The sequence below is a fragment of the Pipistrellus kuhlii genome, unplaced genomic scaffold (genome assembly GCF_014108245.1).
Source record: "Pipistrellus kuhlii isolate mPipKuh1 unplaced genomic scaffold, mPipKuh1.p scaffold_m20_p_2, whole genome shotgun sequence".
Classification (NCBI taxonomy): domain Eukaryota; kingdom Metazoa; phylum Chordata; class Mammalia; order Chiroptera; family Vespertilionidae; genus Pipistrellus; species Pipistrellus kuhlii.
In genome coordinates, this window is record NW_023425515.1 from 178703487 (window position 1) to 178717084 (window position 13598).

At 48.5% G+C, this 13598-nt stretch overlaps 1 protein-coding gene and 1 non-coding gene across 4 annotated transcripts in view; both read left to right on the forward strand.

Annotated features, from left to right (window-relative positions):
• Positions 1-5241: 5241 nt before the first annotated feature.
• MECR (mitochondrial trans-2-enoyl-CoA reductase) overlaps positions 5242-13598 on the forward strand; it is a 29199-nt gene continuing 20842 nt past the window's right edge. The window contains exon 1 of one of the 3 annotated variants that reach the window (XM_036448018.2): positions 5242-5467. In XM_036448018.2, the coding sequence (XP_036303911.1) occupies positions 5292-5467 (176 nt within the window). In that variant the 5' untranslated portion in view covers positions 5242-5291. The remainder of the gene's footprint in view (positions 5468-13598) is intronic. The other 2 variants (XM_036448019.2, XM_036448020.1) reach the window with 2 other exon arrangements.
• On the forward strand, positions 6752-6858 carry LOC118725007. The gene has a single exon (XR_004989774.1). It is a non-coding gene; the product is annotated as a U6 spliceosomal RNA (small nuclear RNA).

Consider the following 13598-nt stretch of genomic DNA (forward strand, 5'->3'; position numbering starts at 1 on the left):
GCTGGCAGGGCTGCAGGTCATGCAAGACACTATGAGGCTTTGGGCTAAACCCTGAGAGCAGTGAGAAGTCTTTGAAGCAGAAGAGTAAAACGTTCTTATGTCTCTTTAAATAATAATAATAATAATAGCCCTAGCCAGTTTGGCTCCGTGGGTGGAGCAGACAGAAGGGTCCCAGGTTCAATTCCAGTCAAGGGCACATATCCAGGTTGTGGGCTTGGTCCCCAGTAGGGGGCGTGCAGGAGGCAGCTGATCAATGATTCTCATCACTGGTTCTTCTATCTCTCCCTCTCCCTTCCTCTCTGAAATCAATAATAATATCTTAAAATAATAATTATTAATAATAAGCCAAATGGAGAGCAGACTGAGAAAGCAGAGACCCCTGGGTCTGGGCAGATGGGTCTAACTAGTGGCAGTGACATTGAAAGAGCCTAGGTGTATCCAGGCCTTCCTGTGCACTGCCTCTGCTCCCTGCTGGCTCCACACTCATGTTGGCACAACTGAGGTTGCCATGGCCTGGAGGAGGCAGGGCTGAGGACTCCTGGGCTCTTGGTCTCTTCCCTTATGGGCCAGGAGGTGGCCAAAAAGACAACAGGCAAGGACCAGAGACAGAGAGTTAACCAGCTAGAGAGTCACCGGGAGTGAGATAGAAGCAAGAAAAGGGAGATGAGGAAGAAATGGAGAGAGAGAGAGAGAGAGAGAGAGAGAGAGAGAGAGAGAGAGAGAGAAGACGGAAAGTACTACCCAGAAAATGAAACTCAAGGAAAGAAATCTGATGAACAGCAGTAACAACCAAGGATGGTGGTGTTTGCAGAGGACTCTTACAGGAGTCTCTAACAGGTGTACACCATTGATTCCACTTTTTTAGAGGTGGAAACCAAGGCTCAGAGAGCATAAGGTACTCGCCAAAGGTCACATGGCCAGTCAATAGTGGGCCCAGGATTCAAACCGAGGCCTGACTGATGACACATCCCTCCACTCTTGGTGCAGGGGGAAGCCTACAGGGCAGAGACTGTGATGGAAGGAGAAGGAACACAAGCAACAGGTGGACAACTGAAAGGAGAATATTCTGCTTCACTTGAAAAAGAACACACACTTCTATAATCCTAGAGAGAAGAGAGAAGAACCAGGAGAGTCCTGCCCCGGAGTGACCCAAATCTAAGGGAAAGGAGACGGCACCACAGGCAAGGCCAGGCCATGAGGAGATTCAATTACTTTCAACTCATGGAATATGCATGACACCTGCCCCGTGCCAGGCCCCATATTGGGTGCTGGCAACAAGGAGATACACAAAACAGAGTCCCATGCTTGCGTGGAGGGGAACATGGGCACATGCATAAACAAGAGACCAAAGGCTGTAACACCTGTCCAGAGAAAACACAAAGGCAGCGGGAGTTGACTCAAGCTACGGTTTTGGAAAATAACATCAAAGAAATTATACGTGAACCTGGTGTTTCCCGGGTAGGCAAGGCAGGGAAGAGCATATTAAGCAGGAGGAGCAGGTTGAATAAAGGCATGAGACATGGAAGTTCTGGGAAAGGTGGGTATCAGGTACGGTTGGATCATGGGCTGTGCGTGGTCCAATAGCAGGAGATAAGACAGTCTGGGAGACAGAGGGCAAAAGTCTTAAATGTGAGGCCAGAACAATTGGACTTGAACTCCTAGAGCAATGGTTTTCAAACTTGCCCCTTGAGGAACCCAGGTGTTCCTCAAGTCAAGTTGGGGGCGGGGGGGGGGGGGGGGGGGGAGAAGAGGAATTACCACTGGATTAAAACCAGTTATATTTTTCTAATTTGCAAGAAGGTAGATTAATTACAATGAATATAATTTTTTCTGTGTTTTCCCACATACATTTTTCTGAAGACTTTAGTATGTGTCAGTAGTGTGAGAGAATCCTAGAATTAGCATAGAATCATAGCTTTGTTTACCATTTAAAGTTTAATGCATCAATAGTTCATGGTGTTTTACAAAGAACTGTAGCTTCTGGTTCCCCCTAAAAGAATTGGGGAGGCAGAAAGAGGAGAGGGGATCCCCATTAGAAAGAAGGCTGCCGACACAGTTCAAACAAGAGCCGATGGCCTGAACCAAAAGTGATGACTATCAGGATGGATTGGGCCTGAGTTCAGCCCCAAGGAGAGAGGCCTGCTGGTGATTTCCAGGCTTCCTGGCTGGGCTGTCCATAATTCAGAGGAACTCATTTGGTTCCTGAAGATAATGTCAACAGCTCAAAGTCACCTAGGGAGCATTACCACAACATCAACCTGTGTGAAAGCAGATGAGTGAGACTGGGTAGTGTGTGTGTGTGTGTGTGTGTGTGTGTGTGAGAGAGAGAGAGAGAGAGAGAGAGAGAGAGAGAGAGAGAGACAGAGAGAGAGAGAGACAGAGAGACAGAGAGAGATAGAACGTGCTGTGTAGGACCAAGTGTTTCCCCCATGATGAGACACCAACTTTCTCTATAATAAAAGAAAGTACAGCCCTGACCCGTTTGGCTCAGTGGATGGAGTGTCGGCTTGTGGACTGAGGGTCCCAGGTTCAATTCCGGTCAAGGGCATGTACCTCGGTTGAGGGCACATCCCCAGTGGGGGTTGTGCAAGAGGCAGCTAATCCATGTTTCTCTCTGATCGATGTTTCTAACTCTCTATCCCTCTCCCTTTCTCTCTGTAAAAAAAATCAATAATATATATATTTTTTAAAGTACAATCATTTTGTGAACACGACCTATGAGCCAGACCCTAGTCTGTGTGTTTTACATGTGATATTTATCATTTAATCTTCACAAGAACCCCCCAATAACATTCATCAAATGCTTTCATGTGCCAAGCATTCTTGTACTAAGTGCCTCAAGTGAAGTGAATAATATCTCACTTGATCCTCACAACAGCCTTGACACAGACTCTATTATTTCCTTCTTTTTAAGGATAGGGAAATGGAGACACGGGGAGGCCAGGTGAGTTGTCCAAAATCACTTTGAAGTGGTTTTAGAAAGTGGCCGAGCCAGGACTCAAGTCCAGATTTGCCAGAATCCAGCACCTACACCCATCATCACAGCACTTAGCTTTCCTCTCTTCCTTGGAGGAAAAACTCTGAGTTAAAAAGCTTTGGGTCAATAAAACCCAGAGAAATGAACTCTTCCTTATCTTTCACAGACCTGCCTCAGTGTTTCTCAAAACCTGTTTCCTGGACCACCTGCATCCAGATATTCTTTTTTTTTTTTTTAATATATTTTATTAATTTTTACAGAGAGGAAGGGAGAGGAAGAGAGAGTCAGAAACAGATGAGAGAGAAACATCAATCAACCTCCTCCAGCACACCCCCCCACAGGGGATGTGCCCGCAACCAAGTACATGCCCTTTGACCAGAATCGAACCCGGGACCCTTCAGTCCCCAGGCCGACGCTTTATCCACTGAGCCAAACTGGCCAGGGCTGCACCCTAATAATCTTAAGAGCTTGTAAGAAATGTACATTCCTGGACCCCTCCCCAAGATTCTAATTCAGTGGGTCTAAAATGAAACCTCAGATGGTTGTGATGCATATTGAAGATTTGGAGTCACAGGATTGGCTTCCTCAGCACCTTCTCCAAGATGCCCCCACCCTACCCCTATCCAAAACATGTCTCTTTGACTCCCACCTGTGCCTCTCTCATGTTCTTAACATTCAACTGGGTTTTAGGTATGCTTATGTCTCCACTCTGCCAGAAACGTGAAAAATAGGATCCAGTGTCTTTATTGGGCTACATCTTTTTACAAAGAACTTAGATTGTCCCGCTTAATTCCTTTCTACACTGAGCTTTTTTAGAGGGGAGGCCCTCCTGCTTGGGATCCCTCCCTTATACCTGAACACACTCAGCATTTTACAGGGTGCTCTCCTGTCCATATAACAGTATTCTGTTGTTTCACCCAAGCCTCAAACAATCTTTTGTAAAATACTTTTATTATTTTTTTAAATATATATTTTATTGATTCTTCATAGAGAGGAATTGAGAGGGACAGAGAGTTAGAAACATCAATGAGAGAGAAACCTCGATCAGCTGCCTCCTGCACACCTCCCACCAGGGATGTGCCCACAACCAAGGTACGTGCCCCTGACGGGAATTGAACCTGGGACCTTTCAGTCCGCAGGCTGACACTCTGCCCACTGAGCCAAACCAGTTTCGGCCTTTTGTTGATTTTTAGAGAGAGAATGAGAGGGAGACAGAGAGAAACATCTATGTGAGAGCAAAACATTGATCAGCTGCCTCCTGCATTGCCAGAATCAAGCCCTGCCACCCAGACATGTGCCCTGATAGGGAATCAAACCAGAAACCTTTTGGTGCGCAGGAGGATGCCTAACTAACTGAGCCACAATGGCCAGGGCCCTCACAGCAATCTTAAAGGAGGAGTATTCTCCCCCTTGTACCTATGAGGAAAGTCTCCAAGTTTCAGGCACTTGCTTAAGGTAGGAAGAGGCAAGGCTGGGATTTGAACCTAAATCTTCTAACTCCAAACCCAGTATTCTTGCCTCCACAGCAGCTTACATGTACTCTGCTTAAGGGAAGTAAGTTTTGCCTTCCTATGCTATTAGGAGATAGTGGGAATTTGAGATAATGCCTTAAATGGCCTGGCACAATAGCAAATGGTGGGGCCCAGCCCACATGGCTCAGTGATAGAGCATGGACCTATGAACCAGGAGGTCAGGTTCCATTCCCAGTCAGGGCATATGCCCACAGTTACCGGCTGGCTCCCCAGTGTGAGGCATGAAAGAGGCAGTCGATCAATGATTCATTCTCTCTCATCATTGATGTTTCTAGCTCTCCCTCTTCTTTCCTCTCTGAAATCAATAAAAATGTTTTTAAATGAATGAATGAATGAATGAGTAAATACATAAATGAATAATGAATGAATGAATGAATGAATGAATGAATGGTGGGGAAAAGGAAAAACTGAGGTCAGAGGAGGGGAAATGCCTTCCCCAAAATCAAACAACAGATTGCAGACTGCAGACATAGCTTTAGGCCAGTCTCGGACGCTCCTTGGGAGATCAACGTTGGCAGGCTCCAAATCCCCGCGATTCCCGCTTTTCCCCCCACTGCGCGTCTCTGGCTCCCCCCCCGCAATCCCTCTAGGCGCCACCGAGCAGCGAAAAGAAGAGCTGGTCCTTTAAAAGGAGCGAGGGGCGTGGTTACGAGACTGGAGGGGCGTGGTTACGAGGCGGAAGAGTCGTGGTTACCAGGCGGGGCGGGGCGGGGCCGGGGCGGCGCGCAGTCGCGGGAAGTTGACGTCTCCGGGGTGCCGGGCTGTGAGATCCTGGGGAGAACATGTGGGTCTGCGCGCTGTGGGAGGCGCGGGCCCCGGCCCTGCTGCGGCGGCGGCGGCTGCTCCCGGCCCGGGGCCTCCGCCCGCCTGCCGCCGCCTCCTTCTCCGCGTCCGCCGAGGGCTCCCGGGTCCGGGCGCTGGTCTATGGCCACCACGGGCACCCGACCAAGGTCGTCGAGTAAGAGACCGCGCCGCAACGGGGCTTCTTGCAGGGCTTTCAGACGGGCTGTGGGGAAGGGAGACGGGGCAGGGAGAGACTGGGTCCGAGGAAGAAGGTGGAGAATAATAGGACGGAGACTGAAGCCCAGGGTATGTTTGGTAGCTCAGGAAGTCCATGATTCGAAGAAGTTGAAGATCCGAGAGGCACAAGTGTAACTGTCATAGTTTAGGACTATATGTTTATTGGAGGACTGTATGTGTGGGGCAATCCCTCTAGGTAGGAACTTGATTTACCCCCACTTTTCAGATGAGAACACTGAGGCATCAGAGAGATGAAATCACTTGCTCAGTCACACATCATCCAAAAGGCGGCAGAGTTGACATTGGAATCCTTTCTGACTGACGGATCCGCCCAAGTTCTTACCTTCCCTTACTTTTTGGAGGCGGTGTTCAGAATACTTTCACACCTATTTGGATCTTCATTTCTCGGTCAAGTAGGTCAGAGATCAGTGTTTCCATTTTACAAAGGACAAGGGACCAGAGTGCCCAAAGGACAGGTTGGAACAGGGGCAGGAATCCATGGCTTCTGCCACCTGGTCTCCTGTGATTTCCTGTCCACTGTGCTATGTGCCTTTAGTTACAAAGGGCTCCTATTTTGGAGCCAATCCAAGGCCTGTTTGGCCTTAGGCAAGTCACTCTGCCCTGCTGAGCCCTCATTGCCTTTATAATTATGTCCTCCTAAAATTCTGTTAGATCTTAATGATTTTTGCATGTGACTTATAAAAACAGTGTATGAATGTTCAACCATTATAAGTGGCCCATAAGTAACTAGAGGTATACCTCGTTTTTTGGTGCTTCGCTTTATTGCGCTTTGCGTTTTGGGAATTAGGCAAGATCCTATTACCAGCAATAAGGTTATGACTCGCTTCATTGCTATACTATTGTACTTTTGTTGCATGATCTGGAATGGAACCTAAAATATCTTCTGTTTGGCTATCCAAAAGGGCTAAATGGGGTCACGGTAGTGGGGCTAACAGTGAAAGCATTGATCTGTAAAACGTGTTTGGCAAGTTACTGAGGTTCTCTGAGCCTTAGTTTCATCCTCTTTAAAAATGAAGACAATACAATCATAGCTCATAGCGCCAATCAGCTGAGCTCAATCAATCTAACACTTTCCACCAAAAAGCACCTACATCCTCTCCTGCAGTCCCTTGTTTACAACTCTGATTATCAGCAAATGGCTTGCCTGTTTGCCAGAGGATAGGCAAACGGAATTATTTTCATGATTAAAATACAGACTAGAGTGCTCACTTCAGCAGCACATGCACTACACCTGGAATAGTACAGAGAAGATTAGCATGGTCTCTGCACCAGGATGGCACACACATTCATGAAGCATCCCACATTTTTACTTAAAAAAAAAAAAAACCCGAGAGATGTTTTGACAGCCCAAGGGGATAAGCCTCAGAGAATTTCAAGGTCATTCCCTCAGCCTTGCCACATCCACCATTAGAATATTGAGACCAAAAGAATTTTGAAAGGACTCATCAGTCAATAAACACCAAACTGTATGTCCCTCATGAGTAATAAGTCACCAATAAACCCCAAATTGTACGTTGATCATGAGTAATATATTTCCATGAGGACTGTGCTGTAATGAGCTGGTAAAACTCTGGCGAACACTCCTTTTCCAGGATTGCACCCCAAATAGGAACAATGCTGTGCCTCTCTTGCAGGCTTGTGATTTATGGGTCTGGTATAGGGCCCGCCACAAAACAGGTGCTCCAGACACGTTGTTAAGTCTGTATCTGATTTCAGTGAGAAGTGCACCTTTTATTGAGTTCTGAGGCGATGAAGAAGGCATCTCCAATGCTCAGGGACCTGCGGAAAGGCCCTGAAGGTTAGGCAGCTGAGTGCGGTTGTCTCCTGGTTGATCACCTCTGTTCCAGGGAAGCTGGAACAGACTTGTTGCTGATGCCACTGAGGGAAAAGGGATCGCTGTCTTGTCTCCTTGTATGGAACCCTAGTAATTTCCCAGAAGTTCAAAGCATGATACTTACGTAAAGCATTGCATTGGGCCTTGGCTTCCCATCTCAGTCACCTATGACACTTTTACATATCCCCACGCGTGACCCCTGAAGTACTTAGGAAGTCCAGGGAGGCCCTGGAATCTGTTTTCCCAGCTCTCAGTGGCTCTGATGTGCAGGCCTGGGCTGAGAACCTTTGTCCTGTGGACGTGGACTGGCAGGCAGGCGGGCGGTTCTCACTCTGCCTGAGAATGGCAGCTTTGCTTTCTGACCCAGATTCAGGCAATTTGACGTGTTCCTGTATGGCCTGGAGCCAGAGACTGGGATTCTCTTCTTTGTAGTCATGTCTTGGGAGGTTTAAGGTAACTGCGGTGTCACAGAAAGAATCAGGTGTCCTTTAAATACCCTAGTAACTGAGTATGTGGGTCAGGTTACACCAGGAAGGGTCATGGAAGTACTCGGAGTCCAAGCAGACTATTTCCCAAACTCGCGTGGTTTGTGATGTTTGCTCTGTGGGCCGGGCTCTGGGAGCAGCAGGGAGGGAATGAGGAACAGTCTGCTCGGGTCCGAGGCGTGGTGGGACTTCTCAAAACGGGCCTCCAGGGAGCTCCTGTTCTCATTTCACCATTCTGAATGTCCTTCTCTTCCATCCTGGTGGCCCCCAAACTAAGCTCTTCCCTCCTCCACTAAGCCTTTCTCTGACATTTTATAGTTTCTTCTTTTTTCCCAAAAAAATATTCTTTCCTATATTCTTGGGCCTTTTTCATTTAAAGAATTGAACAGCTGATCTAAATGAAGTAAGAATGTGCAAGAGAGCCCAGCAGGGAGGCTCGGTTGGTTGGAGTGTTGTCCCATTCACCAAAAAGGTAACAGTACGATTCCAGGTCCGGGTACATACCTAGGTTGCAGGTTTGATCCCAGGTTGGGGTACACATAGGAGGCAACCAGTTAATGTTTCTGTCTGCCCTCTCTCCCTCTCTCTAATACCAATTAAAAATATATATCCTCAGGTGAGGATTTTTGAAAAGGTGCAGGAGAAAATTACAACATAAGGGAGTAGCAAACATTCTAGACATTTCAGAGGTCCCCAGGCAGTTACCCCTCGTGAAGAGTTCCGGATTCTCTATCACAATGATTTTCAACTGGTGTGCTGCAAAATGTTTTAAAACATGCAAAACCTGACTATTTAGTCAGGGGCACTGACCTCTTCTCCCTTAGATTATCAAATTAAAAAGAAAAAAAAATGACAATCACCAACACAACTAATAGCTGTCTGGTGTGAATAAATCAAAATTGTACCTATATTTTTGGTCAAATTGGCAAAAAATAATTTTTTTGTGTGCTGCAGAATTTTAGTAATTGGTTTACATGTGCTGTGAGATGATAAAGGTTGACAATTGCTGCCCTATCAGATAGTTCCCACGTACTCCGTTCCTTTTGTTCCTGAAAGTCCCCTTTCCGAATTTTGCATCCTCTTACGATAGAAGCTGCTCTCATTCATTCTATACCTACTATGTGGCAGGCATTGAGCTAAGCTCTCCAGATATATGATGGAATTTTAAACTCAATTGGGGTTTGGTCATTGTTATCCCCATTTTACAGACAAGATAACTGAGACTCAAGAAACTGGAAAGACACTTGTCTAAGATCAGACCACTAGGATGTGGCTTTATTAATAGTCCTCGATATAGACATAGACCTGGAGAAGCAATGATGATCATCCCAAGCAAATAACATTGGGAATAAGACAGGTCAGAAGAGAAGAGGAGATTGCAGGTCATTCAGGTGACCCCAAGTCTACCCTTCATGAGATCGGCAGCCCTTGTCGGAGGTTCCGGTGGCTCCCTGGCCTCAGACCCCGGCGTCCCATGCTCATTCCAGCCAAGTCCGTGCTTCTCTGACACTCTTGGTCCCATTAGGACATTTCGGTGTAGAAGACACTGCGATGTGAATGCCCAAGAGAAAAGCCATCAAATGTGCGCCGGCCAGAGGACCAGTGGTACCACTTTTTAAAATAAACTGTCCTGCCCTTCAAAAAAAGTAAATAAGTAAGATCGGCAGCCCCACCCTGGGGAAGACAATAAGAATGTCCTCTGTCTCCTCCATTTTCCTGATCCTGGTCGTCACAGCTTTCTCACCTGCCTGCTGCTGGCATACAATGCGAAACCCTTGGACACGTACCCAGTCTGTTAACCAGATGGAATTTGGGGAGCAGGTGGTGGGCAGCCAGGCTGTGTAGGTAGTGAGTTCTCACTGTAGGGCACGGTTTGCTCTCAGGGGATCTCTTCTTTTTGCAGTTGATGTTAGCGTTGAAAACCCAAACTATGCTGGTGACTTGGTTTTTTAAAACAGAATTCTAGTACTTTGAAAGATATTTAGCATTTTGGTTTGGCACTCTGTCGAAAACTGGGATTTTGTTTGTTTTTGTCTTGTCTCCTGGAGCTCTTTATTGTGGTCATGTATGAAGGAGGGGGGAACAAAACTCATTATATTATTTATTCTTTAAAAAAATCACAAGTGAGTTCTGGGCACTGAGAATCATCTATGGTCTTTGTCCTCGGGGAACTCACATTCTAGTCCAGGAGGAAAAGTGTAGGAATGTTTCTGCATGTGGTGTGTCTGATCAACAGATACTTAGGAAATGCCTGCGTGTAGTCCTTTGAGGGAGGTACCTGCTGAAACAGGCTCCGAGGGCGCTAGCCTGAGCTCACGGGATTCTAACTCAAGCAGATTCCACGCGAACATTACCTTCCCTCTGGACTTCCCACTAGGCTGTGGGGTTTAGGGCCAAGCCCGTTTAACCCCAGTTCCCCATTCTTCCATCTGAGGTGAAACTTGGCAGGCGCAGCCCGGAGGAGCTGCACGAAGGAGGGGTTTCAGTGTCTGGGAGAAGAGCTGCCACCCAGTGCAACCCCCCCCCACCTTACTGTGATCGCCTGGCCCTCTCCTAGCAGCTCCTGCCACTCTCTGATACAGTTCCAGGCCTTTCCCACCCTGAAGTGTGGGGTGGGGGTAGGGGTCCTCATTTTAGAGAAGGAAAAGCAAAGCTGACACCAGGTTAGTCAGGATGTCACTGGGGCCTGGCCAGGGTTTTAGTCCCAATTGCGCCACTCATTACAGTGAGGAAATCACTCCAGTCTCCTTTTTATAAAGGAGTCAACCAAGGTCGGCAATGGTAAATACAAGCGCTCATGCTGTCCCCACACTCCTATCTTCTAATATGCTGATGATAAACCTTCACAGCTTCCACTTCTATCTACCTCAAACCTGCATGCCTCTTTACTCCCATCCTCTCCTGCCAAGACGAGATGAGACCTCAGCTTTCTTTTCAACCCAGTTCTGCAGCCATGGGGGTTGTTAAGAGGCATGAATCCTCTTTGATCCAATAGTTGTCCAGGTCCAATATGTCTATGAAACTGAAGCAAGCGTGGGACTGCCCACTTGCCAGTGGTTGCCCTAGCAACCTCCAGGGAGCAGTGCTGTGGCTAGAAATCCGGGTCTTGGGCACAAGATTTCATCAAGAGCTCCCTTTGCCCTTGGTTCGGTACATACTCAGCAGCCTGCAGCGGGGCCTGCATGGTACCTGTCAGAGACGAAAGGAGCTGCCAGCAGCGACTCTGCCTCCTGCTGTGGTTCAGGCTTGCTCTCTGGAGCCACAAGGAGAGTTAGGCCTCGGCAAACTAAGCAACAGAGACTCTGCAGCTCCCTTCAAGCAAGTGTCCTGATGTCAGCAGACGTAGAACATTTACGGGGCTTGCAAGCTTTGTGATCATCTTAATTAAGGGAGCGTAGGGGATTGAGAAAGAAGGGTGACATTTTCTTTGCCAACCTCGGGTAGAAACTTCCAGAAGTTGCCCTCAGTCTCTGATTCCCTTCCGTTCAAAATGATTGTGCAGAAAGTCCTGGATGGTAGGAGGGCAAGATTGCTTTGAGTCAGGGAAGCCAGCAGAGGCACAGAGAGGCAAACAGGAACAAGGAGCTCTGCTCAGGGACAGCAGCTCCCTGAGGACTCCTTGAGAGGGCCCCCACCTCCAATCCAGGCCGCCAGCATCCCCCACTGGGGGTGAGCTGTTACAAGCTGTGAGCTGAAAAACCTCATTCCTCCGCGATGTCCCAGTTGTGCTTTGCTTATTGATTATTAATCAGATCTCAGAACAACGTATCCAGCACTCAGGCATTTCACCAAGTCCCAGAAGAAGGCTTGTTTGTGACCGCGGAGGCTGCAGGCAGATTGGGGAGAGCCACGGGAGGTGTCCGTTACCTACACCCAGCGTGGCCCTGCGGTGGGACACACATTCTTGGCTCTGAGTAGTGAACAGATGACAAAGTCTCAGTGTTCAATGGCTGTCTCCCTGCCTGTTCTTTCTGCTCAGAATCATACTGACCAGTTTAAGGTAACTGCGTGGAAGATGCGAGATAGCACAAATGGTTGCTAATTAAATGCAGAAGGCGGGAAAGATATCCCCACGGCGCTGGCTAGTGCTCGCCTTACACAGCAAATATAACCGAGGCCGTCCCCAGAGCGCTGGCCTCTTTTTTCCCCCTTCTCAAAAGGCTCTTTCTTCTGCCTGCTTTTTGTCTCCCTTGTCGTTCAGATGGCATCACAGGTGTACAGCCTCGGCCTCAAAGGGGCCATTGTGACCTTATCCGGTCTGGGATCTGCTGAGTGGAGACAGGGGCATCCCGCTGAGCCGCATGGCGCCATTCCTCGCAGGGGAAGACCCTGGCCGTCCCAGGGAAGTGACTGGAGATGTAGCCAGGCTGTGTTTGGGTGCCTCATTTGCTCTCCGCAACACAGCCACCAGTTCCTTTGGGGAGTTAAAAAATAAATAAATAAAGGGAAGAAATTACTGTCATTATATCAGCAATCCAACCCCTGGAATTCAGACTCGCCCCATTTTCCTTCCTGTCTCTGCAGAATGGTATCCTTGACGACCTGTTAGAACTCTGCAGGAACAGCTGTGTCTGGTATTGATGGCATTCCATGGGGCAGGCTGGGGCTGGTGCCCGCCGCCGCCCCCCCCCCCCCCCCCTCCCCCCGTGAGAGGCAGCTGGACCAACACACCTTCCCCCAGGCGGGCAGCAGGTGCCGGGTCTGCCTGCCGCCCTCCCCCACCTGTGTTTGCAGTTTCAACTTTCCGTCTCCTAGGTCCTCCTCCATCACACTCTCCTTCCCCCCACGTCGGTGAACTTCACCTGGCAGAGCAGCTAGGCTGCCCAGAAGACAAAGAAGAGAACAGGGATCAAGGGGTGGCCCAGTACAGCACTCGTCAAGCTGCCGTCTGGAGGCAGGTCATTATTCGCTGTGAAAATGGCCTTCCCAGCTCAGCTAACTGGAGCTCTGATTGTTCCGAGCCGCATGGGTTTCTTTTCCGGAGGACTTCTCAGAGCCTGTATGACCGGAATGTGCAGTCTGAAAGGGCTTTAGGAGGCAGCGTTTCCCAAACGTATGGGACCCCAGGGATTACCTAATAATATCTCTCAGGACAAGAATTCCACAAACACAGCGGAGGGATGCCGGCTTAGTGTTCAGCAGGCTGAGCTTTGGAATCAAGCTTCAGATCAAGTCTAGCCATTTAACCTCGGGCTTCTCAGTTTCCTATATGTAAATTAGGTTGATGGCATCCTCCAGATAGGTGTTTTGAGGACAAGACAGCATTGGGTACATAAAATGTTAAGCACAATGCCTGGAGTCCAGTAAACTGTCAACATTAGTTGTCGTTTAATGGTCCAGCCATCGCCCAAAATATGTTTACCTGCTCCCCTAGGCGCTCCCTACAAAGCCAGCTGGCTCCGCTCTGTGTCTAGCCCAGGTGCCGTCTGCTCCGTACCAGCCTGCTTCGAGCTTCCTCCCCGCTCCAAACCACTCTTTCTTCCTCCTCCTGTCACCATCCAGTTACCCAAGCCACAAGCCCAGGAGCTCCCAGACTTCCCACAACTCCCATGTGGAGTTGGACACCAAGTGACATCAATGCCACTTCCTGTTGGAGAGATTCCAGGTGGTCCACTTCTGCCCATTCCCAGGGCTCCGATCCAGACTGCAGCCCGAGCTAGCCTCCTGTCAGGTCCGATTCTTGGCCATTCTCTCTGGATTGCCATTCCTCTAGATCCACCCAGTTAACT